Source organism: Haematobia irritans, chromosome 2 (genome assembly GCF_050003625.1).
Source record: "Haematobia irritans isolate KBUSLIRL chromosome 2, ASM5000362v1, whole genome shotgun sequence".
In the NCBI taxonomy this organism is placed as follows: domain Eukaryota; kingdom Metazoa; phylum Arthropoda; class Insecta; order Diptera; family Muscidae; genus Haematobia; species Haematobia irritans.
The window spans coordinates 21273722-21295616 of NC_134398.1; the positions used below are offsets into that span (position 1 = coordinate 21273722).

Sequence of the window (21895 nt, forward strand, 5' to 3'; positions counted from 1 at the left end):
CCTTTCGGACTCGGCTATAAAAAGGATGTCCCTTGTCATTGATCTTAACATGGAATCGGGCAGCACTCAGAGATAAGAGAGAAGTTCACCACAATGGACTGAATACTCTAAGTGAGCCTGATACATAGGGCAGCCACATAACCTAACATAGCCTTTAGGAGGCAAAAGTATTATAGCAAAAAAATGAACAATTGCTCGATTATTTGTAAAGAATCGAATCATATCTAAAACATTCTACTCCCTGTGCAAAATTTCAACAAAATCGGAGCAAAAAATTAGCCTCTGTGGTCATATGAGTGTAAATCGGGCGAACCGATTTCAACCAAATTTGGCACGCCTAGCTACAATGCTCATTCTACTCCCTGTGCAAAATTTCAATTATATCGGAGTAAAAAATTGGCCTCTGTGGACAAAGGAGTGTAAATCGGGCGAATGCTATATATGGGAGCTATATCTAAATCTGAACCGATTTGGATGATATTTTGCAAGTTTTTCGAGACTCATAAAATATTGGGATGTACGGAATTTGAGGAAGATCGTTTGATATACACGCCAATTATGACCAAATCGGTGAAATATATATATGGTAGCTATATCTAAATCTGAACCGATTTTTTCCAAAATCAATAGGGATCGTCTTTGAGCCGAAACAGGACCCCATACCAAATTTTAGGACAATCGGACTAAAACTGCATCAACAGACGGACAGACAGACAGACAAACAGACGGACATCGCTAAATCGACTCAGAATTTAATTCTAAGACGATCGGTATACTAAACGATGGGTCTCAGACTTTTCCTTCTTGGCGTTACATACAAATGCACAAACTTATTATACTCTGTACCACAGTAGTGATGAAGGGTATAAAAAACAAGTAAAGAAAGTCTAAAGTCGGGCGGGCCGACTATATTATACCCTACACCACTTGTAGATCCACATTTTCGATACCATATCAAATCCGTCAAATGTGTTGGGTGCTATATATAAACTATATGTTCCCATATACATAACATATATTTAAATCTGACTCGATCTGCACAATATTTGTTAGACTTATGTATACTTAAAATTTAAGTCATCTAATGCCCTGAGGTGGATCAAAATGTTAGTAAAAAAAAATATGGGAAACATTTAAATCTGAAACAATTTTTAGGCAACTTTGCAAAAGTGTTTTTATGAATTATCGGTCGATAGATATGTATTAGAAGTATAGAAAAATTTGAGTCATCTTTACAAGTTTTTGACCTTGCAGTGTCGTTTTTACAAGGCAAATGTGGGTATTTTGGCCAATTTTGGCGAAATCACAAAAAAAAAAAACATAATATGGGAGTTAAAATTTAAAGCAAATTAGGGCAAAACTCTGTCTTTTGGGGCCTTATAAGTACATATCGGGCGAAAGATATATATGGGAGCTATATCTAAATCTGAACCGATTTCAACAAAATTCGGCACACTTTACGACACTATCAATCGCACTTCTTGTGCAAAATTTAAAGTAAATCAGGCAGAAATTCTGTATTCTGGGGCCATATTAGTAGATATCGGGCGAAAGATATATATGGGAGCTATATCTAAATCTGAACCGATTTCTTCCAAAATCAATAGGGTTCTATTCTGAGCTAAAATACATACTTGTGCGAAATTTCGATTGGACTTAAATTGCAACCTAGACTTTGATTACAAAAATGTGTTCACAGACAGACGGACGGACGGACACACGGACATGGCTAGATTGACTCAGGGGCCGACCCTGAACAATATTGCAAAAGACTCCATATGTCTATCTCGTCTCCTTCTGGACGTTGCAAACATATGCACTAACTTATAATACCCTGTTCCACAGTGTGGCGCAGGGTATAAAAAAGCAGAAAAATCTAAATTCCTTACCTTATAGTTATCGAAGCCATTTAGATGCTCCTTATCCAGGTATTTATAATTCAACAGCTGCTGTACCAAAGTCATAATACTGCTTTGCAAAGGGATGATGGTCACAAACGAAGTCTAGAATCCGTGATGATGGATTGTACTATGCTGATTTGTACCCAAAGGGGGTGACTTAAACAGCCGGCAATACTGCAGGCAAACGAACTCACAAACAATGGAGAAACACCACTAGTTTCTCTTTTTTTCGTCGTCGCCACCTTTCTCTTTTCGATAAAGGTATGAGTGTTATTATACTAGTAGCCACAATTGATGGTTGTGGATGGGTGATGGTTTTTAGAATATATTAGTTGTTAGAATTATAATTGAAACTAATTGAAAGAATCCAATGACTGGCCACACATTTTGTAATGGATTGAAATTATAAATATATATTTTTTTAAATGGTAATCACGTTTTCATTGTTTTTTCAATGCAGTAGCATTTGATTTTCCAAAAAAAAAATATAAATCTTCAACTGCTAGCCGTGTTTAGAATTTTAAATGGGAAAGTAATTCAGCTATTGTCGCCAAATCGGTAGCAGCAGAGCTGTTTGCGTCACAACACAACACATGCGAGACACCAAGAAACAAAAAAAATAACACCCACGCACCGCAAACGAATAACCACAGAACTTACAGGCCAATGGAACGGACAAAGCAATTTTTAACTAAATACATTTTGCAAATTGTCGTGTAATTTTTTAACACTTTAGTTTTTGTAGCAGCTTTGTCTTTGATTTACAAAGTTTTTATTTTATTTCATTTTTTAATAACAAAATCTATTGATTTTTTTTTTGTCACAGCCTCTCACGTCTTTCGTCTTTGCAAAAATTTTATTTGTATTCCACCCTTACTTTTGCAAATAAATTATTTTCGCCTTTTTATGACTAAAGGATATCTTAATTTTTACTAAAAAATTTGACCCGTATTAATAAGATTTTTTACCACTATATTTTAAAATGTATTATTTAATAATTGTCGATTTATTTATAAATTTATAGCGGTGCGTGTTATTGTTCTCTTTTATTTGGTGTCCGTGAAAGGAATAGTTCATGGTAATCGATTCCCATGGCAGACCAATATCGATAACTTGTTAACAGGGAGAGAGAGAGAGCAGCATTGTTACAAAGCAGCAGCCGGCAATGGCGATATACGATTACAACGATAATTCGATAGTTACGATAATGAGAAAACGCAATCCAGTCGGCCAACGAAAGCGATGGTAGTGGACAGAGATTATGTAGGTATTTCAAAACAAAGGGGTTTCATACTATAAAATCCAAAATTTCTTAAATGTAATTGATTATTGCAACTCATATATATTCAAAAAGCCCTCAAACGACTAAAACGCAAGCACAAAGAGATATGCTTAGATTCAACACGCTTTCAAACATTTTTTAAAGACGTGTGGGGTAGCAGTAACACTTGACGAAAATGTTGTAGATTTTGTAGCGAGCTTTTTATTCCTTCATAGCTCCCAACAGTGTTATGAATGAGAAGGCATTTTTGAAAATCTAGAAAATTAGAATCAATCATTGAATTTTGACACATATAATGACACAACATACAAAAACCAAAAGACTCCGATTCAGGTGAAAGAATAAACCCTTTAATATGGCTTCCTTTTGGGCCCTTATGATTGGCATTAGTATTAGTTTCTTCTCAGATGGATACATCTTATCCCATGGCATATCCATGTAAATATCTTCACATAGCATATCGTTCTAAAAAGAAGAAGAAGAAAAACATTTGTATAAAAAAGATCTAAGTACCCCTTATTAAAATCAAGTAAATCCAATTTTTTTAACTTCAAATTTTGGAAACTACATACCTTGAAGAAATACCCTTTTACTCACCTCATTTTTTAGCTTTTCACCACCAAAACAATAGATCATCAATTGTATAGTAACAGACGCTGAAGCGACAAAATTAAATGGAATACTTGCAAAATTTGGAGTATTTACCAGCGAATATAAAAGAAAGCATAACTGCAAACAACTCATTGTTATTTCAGCCCAGGCCATTGGTCCATACAGCAGATTGAGATCATCAACAAATTTCAAAACTTGATCATGATATCTCACAAACTCTCCAATATCCTTCCGAAAGTCCCCATGATTGTCGTACAAATCAATTTTCGTGGCTGCCTTTTTGATTTTATTGCAAAGAATACGAAAATGACCAGATATTGCATGTACGTACCATGCAAAAAGAGTATCAATACCAATTGAGGTATTAGCAAGACCACGAATATGGAACATGGTAAGAACGTAATTGACAAGAGACGCAGGCCATCCACCATCATCGTATGGGAATCTAAAAAAGGAAAGTACAGTCGACTCCGCTTTACTGAAACGTTAAAAATGCAGCCATTTAATTTCAGTTATCCGAAGTTTTTGCTAAAGCGGACTACGGATAACTGAAAAAAACTTCCAGTAATGCGAACTTCGGATAACTGAAAAAGTTTCAGTAAAGCGGACTCCGTATAACTGGAAAAAAAATCCACTCAATTTCAGTTAACCGAACTTATGACCAATGCTATGTACATAAAATAATAAAAACAAGGTGCTTGATTCCGTGTGTGTGCCATCTACAATTTTACCTTTCAGTTGATTTTATTTACAGAGTGATTTAAACTGTTTTGAAAGTGCCATCTTCACTTGAAATAAAGCGTTCTCAATACGGAGAAGAAAATGTACTCTCTCTCAATAGCGAGAATGTGGCATTTTCAGTAAAGCGAAGTCATACTAATGTGACGAAACTCATTTGAACACAAAAAACTTTTCAGTAATCCGATTTTTTCAGTTAAGCGGAGTTTCACTAAAGCGGAGTAATTTAAATGAAATGGACAGAAAAAACAACTGGGGAATGCGATCGATTTCAGTTATCCGAGGTTTTTCAGTAAAGCGCATTGCGCTAAAGCGGAGTCGACTGTATAACGTTTATTGGCCGGTATCCAAATTTTGACAAAATGTCCTATAGAAATAAAATTTTGACAAAATTTCCTACAGAAATAAACTTTTTTTCTATAGAATAAATTTTATTTTTATAGAAAATTTTGTCAACATTTTCTATAGAAAAAAATTTTGACAACATTTTCTATAGATAAAAAATTTTTACAAAATTTTCTATAGAAAAAATTTTAACCAAATTTTCTATAGAAATGTAATTTTGACAACATCTTCTATAGGAATAAAATTTCGACAAAATGTCTATAGAAATAAAATTTTGACAAAATTTTTTATAGAAATAAAATTTTGACAAATTTTTGTTAAGAAATAAAATTTTGAGAAAATTTTTTATAGTAATAAAATTTTGACAAATTTTTCTAGAGAAATAACATTTTTAGAAAATTTTGACAATTTTTTCAAGAGAAATAAAATTTTGAGAAAATTTTGTGTAGAAATAATATTTTGACAAAATTTTCTATAGAAATAAAATTTTTACAAAATTATCTATAGAAATAACATTTTTACAAAATTCTCTGTAAAAATAAAATTTCGACAACATTTTCTATTGAAATATATTTTGGCAAAATTTTGTAGAGAAATAGATTTTGACAAAATTTTCTATAGAAATAAAATTTTGACCAAATATTCTATAGAAATAAAGTTTTTACAAAATTTGCTATAGAAACACAATTTTGACAAAATTTTCTATCAAAATAAAATGTTGACAAAATTTTCTATAGAAATAAAATTTTGACAAAATTTTCTATTGAAATATATTTTGGCAAAATTTTGTAGAGAAATAGATTTTGACAAAATTTTCTATAGAAATAAAATGTTGACCAAATATTCTATAGAAATAAAATTTGGACAAAATTTGCTATAGAAACACAATTTTGACAAAATTATCTATAGAAATAAAATTTTTACAAAATTCTCTGTAGAAATAAAATTTTGACAAAATTTTCTATCGAAATAAAATTTTGACCAAATTTTCGATCGAAATAAAATTTTTACCAAATTTTTTATAGAAATAGATTTTGGCAAAATTTACTATAGAAATAAAATTTTGACAAAAACAAAATTAAATTACCACAAAACTAAGATCGTTTTAATAAAAAGTATTTAACAAATTCAAAAATTAAAATAATCAAAAATATATGATCGAAAACTTAAAACAAAATTTTTTAATTTGGTAGATTAGTGGTAAAATTTTCTTCAAATTTTGCAAGATTTTTGAGTGGGTGCATACCGACCTTATGGAACTAATGAACTTAGTAGTACTTACTCCATTTCAAAGGGCAATTCTAAATGCATATCCCAGCCTTTCATATACTCATAAACAACAAATATCCACGGTATAATTGCCACACATGTAATGCAAATCCGGCAGGCGTATAAGTACGCCTTTGTTATCAATTCACCGCGTCGATTTTGTGAAATCCATTTTTCATTTTCTTCAGGATTAGCTTCAAGAGATGAAAATTGAAAGTTATTGCAATTGGCTCAGTTTCAATGGAAAATGTCATTATCATTGTTTTTTTTATACCCACCACCATAGGATGGGGGGTATATTAACTTTGTCATTCCGTTTGTAACACATCGAAATATTGCTCTAAGACCCCATAAAGTATATATATTCTGGGTCGTGGTGAAATTCTGAGTCGATCTGAGCATGTCCGTCCGTCCGTCCGTCCGTCCGTCCGTCCGTCCGTCCGTCCGTCCGTCCGTCCGTCCGTCTGTTGAAATCACGCTAACTTCCGAACGAAACAAGCTATCGACTTGAAACTTGGCACAAGTAGTTGTTATTGATGTAGGTCGGATGGTATTGCAAATGGGCCATATCGGTCCACTTTTACGTATAGCCCCCATATAAACGGACCCCAAAATTTGGCTTGCGAGGCCTCTAAGAGAAGCAAATTTCATCCGATCCGGCTGAAATTTGGTACATGATGTTAGTATATGGTCTCTAACAACCATGCAAAAATTGGTCCACATCGGTCCATAATTATATATAGCCCCCATATAAACCGATCCCCCGATTTGGCTTGCGAGGCCCCTAAGAGAAGCAAATTTCATCCGATCCGGCTGAAATTTGGTACATGGTGTCAGTATATGGTCTCTAACAACCATGCAAAAATTGGTCCACATCGGTCCATAATTATATATAGCCCCCATATAAACCGATCCCCCGATTTGGCTTGCGAGGCCTCTAAGAGAAGGAAATTTCATCCGATCCGGCTGAAATTTGGTACATGGTGTCAGTATATGGTCTCTAACAACCATGCAAAAATTGGTCCACATCGGTTCATAATTATATATAGCCCCCATATAAACCGATCACCAGATTTGATCTCCGGAACCTCTTGGAAGACCAAAATTCATCTGATGCAGTTGAAATTTGGTATGTGGTGTTAATATATGGCCTCAAACTCCTATGCAAAAATTGGTCGATATCGGTCCATAATTATATATAGGCCCCATATAAACCGATCCCCAGATTTGACCTCCAGAACCCCTTGGAAGAGCAAAATTCTTGCCATTCGGTTGAAATTTGGTACGTGATGTTAGTATATGGTATCCAACAACCATGTAGGAATTGGTTACTATCAGTCCATAATTATATATAGCTCCCATATAAACCGATCCCCAGATTTGACCTCCGGTGCCTTTTGGAGAAGCAAAATTCATCCGATCTGCTTTAAATTTAGTACGTGGTGGTAGTATATGATATTTAACAACCATGCCAAAAGTGGTCCATATCAGTCCATAATCGTACATGGCCCCATATAAACCGATCCCGAGATTTGGTTTTGGAATCTCTTGGAGGAGCAAATTTAATCCGAGTGAGTTGATTGTGCTAGTATATGGTCGTTAACAACCATGCCTAACTAGGTCCATATCGGTCTATAGTTATATATGGCCCTCAGATAAATCGATCCCCAATCACACAAAAATTGGTCCATATCAAGTTCATAATTGTATATAGCCCCCATATAAGCGACCCCCATATTTCAATTCTGGCTCTCTACGTACAAAAAGTTCATATCGATTCGTAATTATTTGTAGACTTAACTATACATAACTTTTTTGTCTAATATATACCATGTATGGACTAAATCACAGTCTTTCGTAGAAGTTTCTACGCAATCCATGGTGGTGGGTACATAAGATTCGGCCTGGCCGAACTTGCGGCCGTATGTACTTGTTTTCAACTGTGTTGATCGGTGTTGCCCAAAGTTGGGGATGTTTTTCGTGAATGAGGACAAATTTTTGGGTTGAGGACTTGGGGATTTGGTGAGGAATTTCCATAAATTTGGGAATTTTTTCGAGAAATAGGTTTTTTCTACAGAAAAATTTGTCAACATTTTGTAAAAATTTTATTTCTATAGAAAATGTTGTAAAAATTTTATTTCTATAGAAAATTTTGTAAAAATATTATTTCTATAGACAATTTTCTCAAAATATTATTTCTATAGAAAATTTTGTCAAAATTTAATTTCTAAAGAAAATTTTGTCAAAATTTTATTTCTGTAGAAAATTTTGCCAAAATTGTATTTCTATAAAAAATTTTCTTAAATTTTTATTTCTATAGAAAATTTTCTTAAAATTTTATTTCTATAGAAAATTTCGTCAACATTTTATTTATATAGAAAATTTTGTCAACATTTTATTTCTATATAATATTTTTACATAATTTTGTATCTATGAACATTTTTTTAATGTTTTTTTCTGTACAAAATTTTGGCAAAATTTTATTTCTATAGAAAATGTTGTTAAAATTTTATTTCTGTATAAAATTTTGAAAAACTTACCGATTTGAAGAAAATGGACCAAAATCAACCAAATTCCATTTGGTCCGACTATCGGTCATAATTTAAAAATTAATAATTATGTGGAGGAAATTTGGTCGGATCGGACCAAAATGGCAACCGTGGCCTATTCTCTCCAAAGTTGGCACTAACACCTGTTTTATCTGGGCGTGTATACACAACTATGTGGAGAGTATTCTTCTCACTTTTTTCGAGTCTCATTGAACCGAATATATGATAAAATTTGTCGGATCGGACCAAAATGGCAACCGTGCCCTATTCTCTCCAAAGTCGGCACTAACACCTGTTTTATCTGGGCGTGTATACACAACTATGTGGAGAGTATTCTTCTCACTTTTTTCGAGTCTCATAGAATCGAATAATATGATAAATTCAAATTCAATTGAAAGACAGTGAGAAGTCTGAAGATGCCTTTTTTTTGTGTCTCATCATAATGAGCAGCTTCAAATTGATATCAAATGAAAAGTATTAAATTTTATTTTTTTCATTTTCAAACTTACCATCTTTTGCCAATTTATTCAATTTCCAAATCAAATTTAACATCTTATCTCCTTTGTAGATAATCATTGTGCCTTTGAACATCAGCAAAACTCCTTGATTGAACATTGACAGGGAGCTGGTAATGTTATCGATATTCGTTATGCTATGGATAACGAAAGTAATAAATCCATACTGCATGAATGTAACACAAGTGGTATAGAACATAAGCTTCCAAAAAGAAGTGATTAACCGATCTCTTCGTAAAACTCCGATATCAAGACCTAACCCCATAAACGATTGATATTGAACATGCAGATAGTCTAAATTCTGTCTTTCCGTCGATAACGACATTTTGCGTTTGTGATTCGGCTGAAAGTGTGAACTTGTGGGAAATGATTTAGTAAATGTTACAAAATTTTTGCCAATTATTTGCTAATTGCTTTGTCCAATGTCCTATGTTGTTATATTTCACACATATTATATTTATAATTTAATTTGGAGAATTTTTCAATTGGTCTAAATTGTTCAGTTGTAATGGGATTGAAAAAAATGAGTGAAATTTACACGATTTATTATTTAATACACAATTTCAACTGAATTAGATGTACACCCAACGAAAAAATATTCTTCTCCAGAACGAAATTTTACCTTTCTCATAAGGTATTTTATTTTAAAAGACATACACGTGATTTTATGACATGCCTTAGAAAAGAAAACTCTTCTTTCAGTGAACAGTACACCATCTTGTACGAATATGATCATCCTAAGCATTTTTCAAAAGCATAGTGGTATTTTTTTCGACGGGGAATATGTAACATGTTTGCCACAAACATGTTATTTTAATGGAAATTATGTATCTATTTTCGGCAGGCATGTATATGTTTGGCGAGAACACAATATTTTTGCGGTAAAAATATTCTCGACCATCCTTTACGAAATTGGATTTCTGAGAAATCTGTCATCGGAATGGTTCTCAGGTTTGCTAACTACACAGAAAAATATTCACGAAAAATTTTCGAATTAAAGTCTTGAGTTTTAAGCAAGTATATACGGCCGTAAGTTCGGCCAGGCCAAATCTTAGGTATCCTCCACCATGGATTGCGTAGAAACTTCTACTAAAGTCTGTCATCCCCAATCGAATTAAAAGGTTGGCTGATAAGTCCCCGGTCTGACATAGATGGCGTCGCTAGTATTAAATGCATATTATTTTTATATAGTACCAACCTTCAAATGATTCGTGTCAAAATTTGACGTCTGTCAGACAATTAGTTTGTGAGATAGAGCGTCTTTTGTAAAGCAACTTTTGTTATTGTGAAAAAAATCGAAAAAAATGAATTTCGTGTTTTGATAAAATACTGTTTTCTGAAGGGAAAAATACGGTGGAAGCAAAAACTTGGCTTGATAATGAGTTTCCGCACTCTGCCCCAGGGAAATCAACAATAATTAATTGGTATGCTAAATTCAAGCGTGGTGAAATGAGCACGGAGGACGGTGAACGCAGTGGACGCCCGAAAGAGGTGGTTACCGACGAAAACATCAAAAAAATCCACAAAATGATTTTGAATGACCGTATAGCAGAGGCCTTAAAGATATCAAAGGAACGTGTTGGTCATATCATTCACCAATATTTGGATATGCGGAAGCTCTGTGCAAAATGGGTGCCGCGCGAGCTCACATTTGACCAAAAACAACAACGTGTTGATTATTCTGAGCGGAGTTTGCAGCTGTTAACTCGTAATACACCCGAGTTTTTCCGTCGATATGTGAAAATGGATGAAACATGGCTCCATCACTACACTCCTGAGTCCAATCGACAGTCGGCTGAGTGGACAGCGACCGGTTGAAAGACTCCGAAGCGTGGAAATACTCAAAAGTCCGCTGGCAAAGTAATGGCCACTGTTTTTTGGGATGCGCATGGAATAATTTTTATCGATTATCTTGAGAAGGGAAAAACCATCAACAGTGACTATTATATGGCGTTATTGGAGCGTATGAAGGTCGAAATCGCGGCAAAACGGCCCCATATGAAGAAGAAAAAAGTGTTGTTCCACCAAGACAACGCACCGTGCCACAAGTCACTGAGAACTATGGCAAAAATTCATGAATTGGGCTTCGAATTGCTTCCCCACCCACCGTATTCTCCAGATCTGGCCCCCAGCGGCTGTTTCTTGTTCTCAGACCTCAAAACGATGCTCGCAGGGAAAAAATTTGGCTGCAGTGAAGAGGTGATCGCCGAAACTGAGGCCTATTTTGAGGCAAAACCGAAGGAGTACTACCAAAATGGTATCAAAAAATTGGAAGGTCGTTATAATCGTTGTATCGCTCTTGAAGGGAACTATGTTGAATAATAAAAACGAATTTTGACAAAAAATTGTGTTTTTCTTTGTTAGACCGGGGACTTATCAGCCAACGTGTTATTTATGTTGTTCTCTTAAATCAGCCATAAATCATACTGAAATACGAAATATTTTGTAATACAAAATATTTTGGCAATGGTAAAGGCAGTCTCTATTGGTATAGTTTTCGGAAGAACACTATTAATATAGTGGCATTTTTTGTAACACTAAAAAACTGTTTGGAAAAGAAAGAAACCTATTTCGATTTCAACATCGTTAAACGGGGTCACTAAATGCACATGTTCAGGCAATATTCCCAAAAGGGAAACACTACCATGTAATACGACATTCACATTACACTTGCAAAATCCACTTTAACTAGATTTCAATTGTCGTATGCTCTACAATTTTAATAGATTTCAAGCCTAATGTGCATCTATCTTCTATCTTCTATATATAAAATTCAATTTATGTTTGTTTATTTGTTTGTTTGTTTGATTGTTTGTTTGTATGTTCCTGGTCGCGGAGGGGGGCCTGGTCGCGGAGGGGGGCCTCCCCTTTGTCGGACATTTTGAAAATTGGACCAAAGTTGACCGATTTGCTTGAAATTTTCATTGAAGGTTGGGGTTGGCATCTAGACAAAGATCCGCCACTTTATATTTCGATATTTGGTGGCGGAGGGGGACCTCCCCTTTGTTCGACTTTTTTTAAAGTACAGTGAAAAAAACTAAAATTCTCTAAATTATCTGAGATTTACAGAGAACATGCGGTGCGGTTATGAAATTAATATGGGGTACCTGATGATTTCATATGTGGACGGAGAGGGGGACCTCCTCCTTGCCCTACTTTTCGAAACTTGGAACAAAATTATGCGATTTGCTTGAAATTTTCATTGAATGTTGGGGTTGGCATCTAGACAAAAATCCGCTACATTATTTTTCGATATTTGGTCGGGGAGGGGGACCACCCCTTTTTAAAGTACAGTGAAAACAAAACTAAACTCCCCGACTGAAATTTTACGGAAAAATAGGTGAGGTTATGAAATTTATATCAGGTTCCTGATTTTTTAATAAAAATAAAAGGGCATAGGGAGATATCCGCTTCTCTTAAGTACATACAGAGAAACAATTTAACTTTACCGAGTTACTTGAAATTTACAGAGGACTGGGGAGAGGTTACGATATCAATAGTTGATTTTGTGATATTTGGACGGAACAGAGTCCGTCCCTTTAGGCTTATAATTTGCTTGGCATTTTCTTGGACGTTTACAAAAGATACATCACTTTTCGATATTTGGTCGGGGAGGAGGACCTCCTTGCCCCACACTTGAAGGAAAGTTTCAAGAATTTTCAGGAAAGGTTAGGGGTGTTATTCACTACGGTGTTTGTCGATATTGTATCGGGGAAAGTGACGTCCCTTTAAAACAATAGAGCAAAATTTAAACATCTCTAATCTACTTGAAATTTACAGGGAACGTGGGAGGTGATTAAATTTATACATGATTTTGAAATTAGTATATGATTTTTCGATACCTGGGTGGGGAAGGGGAAAATTGAAATAAACTTTGTCGATTTACTTCGATAGAATTTATAGGGACCATTGAGTAGTTGTGAAATTAATATAGGGTACGTGATAGTCCGATATCAGGTCGGAGTGGAGCGAACGTGGGGAGAGGGTTCCCTTTTGTCCGTTTTTTTTTTTTCTTAAATTGAAAGTAGAGGGTTGTCCGTAAATGGGAACTCGCTACATAAATTTACGATTTTTGCACAGGCTTCTGCCAGACTTCTTTTTAGTAAAGAACTAAAATTTACATGAAATTGGCAGCCAACGTAGAGGGTGCATCATTCTAGCAAATGTTAATGTGGTAAATTTTTTACTACTTTTGCTTTTTCCGATTTATTGGATGGGAAACAGTAATACTTTGTATGTTATTATAATATAGTGCTTAATATTCAGATATGTTTAGGAGAAGGATACCTTTCCTTGACAAAACACACTTAAAATTCACAAGAAATATAAAAGATTGTCCAACTACTTGAATACAGAACATTATTTTAAAAATTTGGAGGAAAGGGTACACCCTCTCCCCAACATTTTGTAAAACGAACCGTTTTACATATGCATATCCGCCGTATTTGTACCTATAAACGAAAAAGCAAGTAGTCCGATTTGTTTGAAAGAATTCAAATCATTTCGAATTTGTTTTCAGCACGAAGGATATGGTTAACTACGTTAACGCAAAATGTTCCTACAAATACGCTTCGGAAGGCGCAGCAAAGCGGGCCGGGTTACGCTAGTAAGGTATAAATTTAAAATTAAAGTAACTACCTTAAAAAAGGTTGGAATTTTCTTATTTCATAAAAAACATCTTTGCAATAATTATGAAATTTTGAAATTATGCAATTGCCAACGTGGGTTTACTCAGTCTACCAGTCTATCGGAATGTCAGGTTACAGAAATATGACAATCATAAATTAGGAAGTGCAAACTTCTTTTTAACAATTGGGAGCCCGTTGGAATCTGGATTAGAACCCACGACTATGTATGTTCCACAAAGCAACTACGAGGGTGGTTCGAAAACTTCTTAGCCTATCAATGAAAGAGAACAGTTAGTTTTTCAAAATGAAAGAGAATAGTTAGTTTTTCAATATAATCTCCTCAAACTTCAATACACTTAGTCCAACGCTTTTCTAGCAATTCTATCCCTTGATTATAATAGTTTTCCTCAAGGTTTTCAAACTAGTGGTTTACAACTGTAATTGCATCTTCATTTGAGGTAAAACGCTTGCCAGCAAGGCATTTTTTTAGTTTTGGGAACAAGTAAAATTAACTGGGAGCTAAATCAGGAGAATAAGGTGGTCAAGCAACTTTAATTCGTTGATTTTAGCCATTGTTAAAAAACTCTTGTGCACTGGTGCGTTGTCTTGATGAAAAATTAATTTTTTTTTGTGTTGTAAGCCAGGACGTTTTTCTCGAATTTGTAAAGCGGGTAGCGAAAAAATAGCAATTTCCCGGGAATTCCCGGGACCCCGTTCCGGGGAAAAAACCCCTAATTGTGGATGACAGTATTTAGTAGAAGTTTCCACGCAATCCATGGTGGAGGAGGGTACATACACGCTCACAAAAAATCGCTTCTGTAACATATACTCCCAAACATATTTTGCTTCAAGCATATACATTTTTGGGTATTGCCCAAACATTTATATGTTTGATCTCTACCAATATATAATATGTTTGAAAGCATATTGGTCTAAACAATATATGTTTGGGTAGTCTAAGTTCCAAACATTTTGTATTTTTGCATCCAAATTCAATAATGTTGTCTTCCAAAAAACAATATGTTATTATGTGAACATATAATATGTTTGGAAGCATTTTGCACCCAAAAATATTGTATGCTTAAAAAAAATTCTCCCAAACAATATTGTGCTCAAAATTTTATTTATTTATTTATATATTTACAATCATAATGAATTATGAAAATAAACAGGTAATATAGGTGCTAACAACATAGGTTTTCGACCTGAATGCTCAAAATTTTGTTTCTGCCCAATTGTATATTCCCCCACATCTTTCTCACTTCCACGAGATTTTTTAGTTCTTAGCACCTTTTTCTGTTATACAAACATTGTAGAAGAAATTATTCAATTGTATGATTTTTTTATTTAATTTTACCTTTTGCCGGACGGGGATTCGAACAGCGGACCACACAGTTTGTAAGGATCAAAGAAGTAGCTGATCAATTGCCCAAGGAAAAATAAAATGTTAATTTTGTAATAACAAGCAACAACCACCAACTTAATTCAATATCGCTCCCTGTTAAATAGCGCTCCAAGCTACTAAACACATATATGTTTATGGGCTATTTCTAAATTAATATATGTTTGCATCCAAGCATATTATATTTACAAACATTTTATGTCCCAAACATAATATGTTCTAACATATTAACATATATGTCCCAAACATGTTATGCTAGTTTATGAACATTATATGCTTGCACTCAAAAATATCGTGTTTAAAAATTTGTGTTCCAGACATATAATGTTTATATCCAAACATATGAAAAACAGTCTTTTTCATCCGTGTGGTAATACTATCGATATTGGTTATACTGTGTATGGCATAATTGATAAATCCATATTACAGAGTAGACATTCACATGATAAAGAAAATCAACGTCCAAATTTTGCCTTTCTTGCAAAGACGACATTTTTGATGGTATTCGTTTCAAACAACTGAACATTTGACTAACTCAAGAGGCTTACATTTTGGCTGGGTTTCTTATTTCACATAGTCTCCTTTATTTGGGAAGCGGTTATTGTCTATTAAGCGTGTGCAAATTATTTGATAATTGTTTGTGTTGAGGACATTGGTTATCCTTTTTTATAACGTAGACTTTAATTATTTTGTCTAATTGGTTTTGGATCGTAACATATGTCCTGGATTACGAATTGTTAATGGATTCAAATGAATTATTTATAATCTACAAATTGGACATTGTTTTAATGGAAAACAAGTTTACACTTCACCAAAATATAGGGGTTAGCAATTGGGTGGGCAACATGGGATGTACACCAAAAGAAAAGATTTCTTTTTTTGGGGGGAACGACATTTTAGACAAACTTAAGAGATTTATTCTTTACGTCAAGCTCAATAATAACATAGATCCGGAAAATCGTCATTTCTTCACAATTACTTTTCTTTAATAATAATCGATTTTAAGGAATACAAACTTTGTGAAAATTTGCTTTGGGGTATTCCCCATCAGGTTATAATAAAATTTGCAACAAAAATGTATAATTTTATGCATTTTTTACTGATTTAGTTTTCATTTTAGCGGCTAAAATCTAATTTAGTACTCACCTTTAGAACGAAAGTTCCTCGCCTAATTTCTACCGCGATGGAGTATAAGGTTGGCACTAAAAAACACAAAAGAGTCGATCTTCTCAAGACGGCGTTTCGCCGGGAGTGAACCGAAATTCCGCAGAGCCACTTTCGTGCAGCGTGTGATGACTTTGTCGGTTCCTCGAAGGCCATAATTCGTGCCAAAAGGCAGTCAATTCTAATAAATATAAACTAATTCTAAAATGTGAGGATATGTTATATCCGATTTTTATATCCTAAACCACATAGTGATCAGTGTATAATAACTTTGATCTGTCAAAAAAATGTGCCTACCAGAAATATTGATTTTAGACCCAATATCGACTTAGAATCATCTTCTGAGTCGATCTACCCCTTGGTGTCCGTCCGTCCGTCTGCCCATGTATTTGTTGTTCGCAGGATTCCGGACGCAATTATTAACCCATTTTGATGAAATGCGTTTTTTTTGGCACAATGACGAACGCTATTGAATTTGTGAATAATCGAATCAAATTTAGATATAGCTCCCATATATGCATGTATCGCTCGTCTTCGATAAATGGGGTCAGATTACGCTTATTTACTAACCAATAATAGTTAAATGTGGCAAAAAGTAATCTAATTTACCATCCTTTAAGTGTACAAAATTTCATCGGAATCGGTTTAGATTTAGATATAGCTCCCATATATATGTATGTATCGCTCGATTTTCCCAAATATGGCCATACGACCCTTATTTATCAATCGATCTTATTCAAAGTTGGCCAAATCTATTTTTTTTTTTATAGTACGTACTATATGTGCAATATATCATCGAACTCGGTCCAGATTTAAGTATAACTCTCATATATATGTATCGCCCGATTTTTCCAAATTTGGTCATAAGACCCTTATTTATCAACCGATCTTACTCAAAGTTGGCCAAATCTAATTTCCTATGGTATTAACTATATGTGCAAAATATAATCGAACTCGGTCCAGATTTAACTATAGCTCCCATATTTCGCCCGATTTTCCAAAATTTGACCATAAAACCCTTATTTATAGACCAAAGTTGGCTTACTGTAATCTTCTGTAGTACTAATTATATATATTTCATGGAAATCGGTTTGGAGAAACTGCAGTTTATGGGCCCCTCACCGAATTACTTAAAATTAATATATAATGTGTCATTCGGTGAGCTGATTCCAACATAGTGACCCATACCCGGGGGAAGTACCCGGGTCTTGAGATATAGCCCTCCAAAGGGTCAATAATAATTTGATATATCTCTTTTGTTTTTTGTCCAATTTAGACAAACTTGGTATCATATGAAAGCTTATTCAAAGCATAAGCTTTCATATGATACCAATATTTAATATTAAAATATTAAAAAGAAAATGTTTACCCTAATTTTTTGTTATTTTCCTTCTATCCCAAAAACTCTTCGATTATACCCAGTGATTTTTATACATAGTTTGAAAGCCTAGTTTCTGGCCTTTCGATTGATGTACTACATGTCTTTATAGGTCAATTTTTAGCAATGTAATTGAGCTTTTATTGTGAGTAGAAAAAAATTGTTTTATTACTGAAATAATTTTTGTATGTTGTAAGTATTAACCCAAGGGGGAAAAGTGGCTGGGCCGGACAGAGTCCAAAGTGGGCTAACGTGGACCCAAGGGGGGGGAGTAGGGGGCCTTCGGCCGGGGTTTAAGACTTTCTCCTATGGACAGAGTCCAAAGTGGGCTAACGCAGGACCAAGGGGGGAAAATGTAGCCGGCCGGACAGAGTCCAAAGTGGGCTAACGTGGTCCCAAGGGGGGAGAGTAGGCGGCCTTCGGCCGGGGTTTAAGACTTTCTCCTATGGTCATAGTCCAAAGTGGGCTAACGCAGACCCAAGGGGGGAAAGTAGCAGGCCTTCGGCCGGGGTTTAAGACTTTCTCCTATGGACAGAGTCCAAAGTGGGCTAACGCAGGCCCAAGGGGGGAAATGTAGTCGGCCGGACAGGGTCCAAAGTGGGCTAACCTGGACCCAAGGGGGGAGAGTAGCCGGCCTTAGGCCGGGGTTTAAACTTTTCTCCTATGGACAGAGTCCAAAGTGGGCTAACGCAAACACCAGGGGAGAAAATATTTCAGTAATAATACATTTTTTTTTGTCTACTCAGAATAAAAACTCCATAACTTTGCTTAAAGTGGACTTATAAAGACATGTTGTACATCAATCGAAAGGCCAGAATATAGGCTTTCAATCTATGTATATAGGCTTTCAATCTATCTTTTTTTATTTATATCTCCCAAACTAAATTAAATATTAGATAAATTGCGTATAAAAGTGCATTGAATAAGCTTTCGTATGATACCAAGTTTGTCTAGATTGGAGAAAAACTAAAAGAGATATATAAAGTTTTAATTGACCCTTTGGAGGGCTATATCTCAAGACCCGGGTACTTCCCCCGGGTATGGGTCACTTTGTTGGAATCAGCTCACCGAATGACACAACATATATTAATTTTACGCAATTTGGTGAGGGGCCCATAAACTGCAGTTGAGCCATCGGTTTTGTATTAAATATAGCACCAATATATATACGTATCGCCCGATTTTCAAAAATTTGGTCATACTCGTAATAGCCTTATTTATTAACGGATCTTACTCAAATTTAGCACACAATAGCCTTCTGTGGTTTCAACCAAACCTCCAAATCGGTTCATATTTAGATATAAATTTGGCCTTAATACTCTTATTTATTAACCCATGCTATTCAAGTTTCAAATTTTTATATATATTATTCGATCGCATTTAGTCTTACATGTAACTCTTACATAATAATATTAACCGATTTTGGATTTATTGCCCAATTTTTAGCATTACATATAAGCCACCCTGTATTTTATATTATCGGAAATCATCAATAATATAATTGTTAAAGTTATAAGACTTTTCACTCTTGCGCAAAGTTTAGTTTATGTATGTTAATGTTAACAAAATCCAGTTCATTGTAACTTTCAGAAGTCATTCGATATTTCGTTAAAATAATCGCCTAAAAAAATTCAAAGCTTTCTGAGCAAAAGGTATTTTTGTGTATCCCTTGATAATACATTTTCAGACCTCGAGATGATCAATGCGGGGGTACCACAGGGCTCCGTTTTGGGGCCAATTTTATACAATATATTTACAGCGGACATGCCTCATCTGGGTCCATGCAACTTAGCCGCTTACGCAGATGATGTTGGCATTTACTATACACATGTGTTTAGTCATGATATATTGACTGAACTTCAAAGTGGAAGATCAAGCTCAATCTGGATAAGGCTCAGGCTATCTTTTTTACTCGAAAAAGAAAATCCTGTTTTTTTACCCAGTCATAGTCTTACTATTATGAACAATGATATTGCTTGGTTGGATAGCGTTAAATACCTAGGAATTTTTCCCGATAAAAAATTAACTTTTAACTTTCATATTACTAATATTGTCAAGAAAGTAAACTTATATAAGAATCCTTTATCCATTAATAAACAGGAACTCTTTGCTTTCCAAAACAAATAAGATTCTAATCTTTAAGTCAATATTTCAACCTATCATTCTTTATGGTTGTCCTATTTGGGGAAATTGTGCTAAGACCCATATAAAGAGACTACAAACTGCTCAAAATAAAATACTAAAAATGTCCCTTAAATCAGTGTTGCCAATTTGGTGCTTTTAGCACCAAATTTAGTGCTTTTTGATTTCTAAAAAGCACCAAATTGCCTTTTTGGTGCCTTTTCAAAAAAAGCACCAACTTGGTGCTTTCTGACATTTTCATTTAGTGCTTTTGGTGCTTTTTTTATTTTGAACAGTATTAAGTTTAATTGATACAAAAATTTTGATTAGACTTTCAAGAGCCGAAGAAAGTCAAATTTATTGCCAAATATAGAATTTGATTGTTATGAAGTTGGTATTCATTATTTTTTAATTAATATTGTTATTTAGGGTATTCTGAAGGAAAGTCGAACGATGAGTGCCGAATTTTTGAATTTGGTAAAGATGTCATTAAAAACGTTGTATTAAATTCACAAAAGCACGCAGAATTGGAATAAGCAATAGACTTCTTCCATATATTAATATTTTGAAAGTTGAAAAACATGACTGATCAAAATGAATTGGACGAAAGCATTAAAACTGATCAAAGTGTATACTTAAATAGCGGTTCATAATGGTGAGTACTAAGTTCGAGTTTTGCCGCAAAAGTGAAAACTATATCAGTAAAAACGGTATAAAATTATGCATATTTGCTGCAAATTTTATTATAATGTGGAATAGCCAAAAGCAAATTTTCACAAAGTTTGTATTCCTTAAAATGAATTATTAAAGAAAAGTAACCGTAACTTCTTAAAATTCAATTCATAATACATCTTCGGATGTTTTTTTTTTTTTTTTTTTTTTTTTTTTTTTTTTTTTTTTTTTTTTTTAGTAGAGCATTTAATTTTCGATTTTGTGGTGGAAGGTGGTATGTTAGAATTTATAATATATTTTTGGTGCTTTTTGGCCTTGGGGAGTTGGCAACACTGCCTTAAATTACCTTGGCATTTCTCGACGGTTTCATTGCATCAGTAATGTCAACCATGTTTTGGAAAGCATTGATCGAATTACCAACAATTTTCGAACAAAATGTACTTTCTCCATAAATCCATTAATATCTAACTTATATATTGAACATTAAAATACCACGCTATTAATACAATTATAAACTAATTTTGTATAGAAGGTTTTTGCTAATAGTTTTCCTTCAAACACATTATCTTAAAAAAAAAAACAAACAAACAAAAATATTATGTATTATACCACAATTCTAATATTCTAGATATAAGGCAAAGCCACTTCTGTGCAATACCTTTAGAAAGATAACAAAGAAAATGGAAAAATCTTACTATTAAATAAAGAATCGCCTAAAAATAACAAAATATTGGCAACATTACCGCTCATGTGAGCAGGGCTGACAATTTTGCCGATTTATCGGCATTTTGACGATTTTTTTACTCACAAAATGGACAATTCCGATTTTAACGATATTAACGATATTAACTACTTTCTTTAGACACATAGTTTAGGGAGTTAAAGTTTTTACATTTTGAAGTAATTTTTGAAAATTTTAAAATAAATTTGGAAAATTTTGGGGAAAAATTCGGAAACAAAACGTGGAGTACTTTGGCTTTTCGAGTTTTGCCAAAATTCATACAAATAATCATGATTCTTCCAAACTCCACAGCAAACGTAGAAATTTTTAAGCAAAAAACTATTCTGTTCAAAAAATAACCTAAAATGAAATAACTCAAGTTGTCTTAATACCACAATTGATGATTTACTCAGAATGTGCCATAGAAACTTTTACTAATTATGATAAAATTCTATTACAGTATAAAAAAATAAACACATATAGACATATCTATCGCAAACACCATAAAAAATCACCCGTTTTGGAAAACAGAGGACTTTTTCTTTAGTTTCAAAAATATTTTAAATTTTAAATAAAAATGTTACTCAATTAATAACAA

At 34.0% G+C, this 21895-nt stretch overlaps 2 protein-coding genes across 2 annotated transcripts in view; both read right to left on the reverse strand.

Annotated features, from left to right (window-relative positions):
* Nucleotides 1-2938, reverse strand: part of LOC142223648 (ethanolaminephosphotransferase 1) — a 29518-nt gene extending 26580 nt beyond the window's left edge. Inside the window, exon 1 of the mRNA XM_075293500.1 lies at nucleotides 1890-2938. Within this exon, the coding sequence (XP_075149615.1) occupies nucleotides 1890-1964 (75 nt within the window). The 5' untranslated portion in view covers nucleotides 1965-2938. The remainder of the gene's footprint in view (nucleotides 1-1889) is intronic.
* LOC142223650 (odorant receptor 45a-like) lies at nucleotides 2873-9556 on the reverse strand. Its single transcript, XM_075293501.1, has 5 exons — nucleotides 9206-9556; nucleotides 6161-6341; nucleotides 3781-4240; nucleotides 3493-3648; nucleotides 2873-3438 (listed from the first exon to the last, which is right to left on the reverse strand). Exons 1-5 carry the CDS (start codon nucleotides 9534-9536, stop codon nucleotides 3385-3387), a joined length of 1182 nt encoding a protein of 393 aa, XP_075149616.1. The 5' UTR covers nucleotides 9537-9556; the 3' UTR covers nucleotides 2873-3384.
* Nucleotides 9557-21895: the final 12339 nt, after the last annotated feature.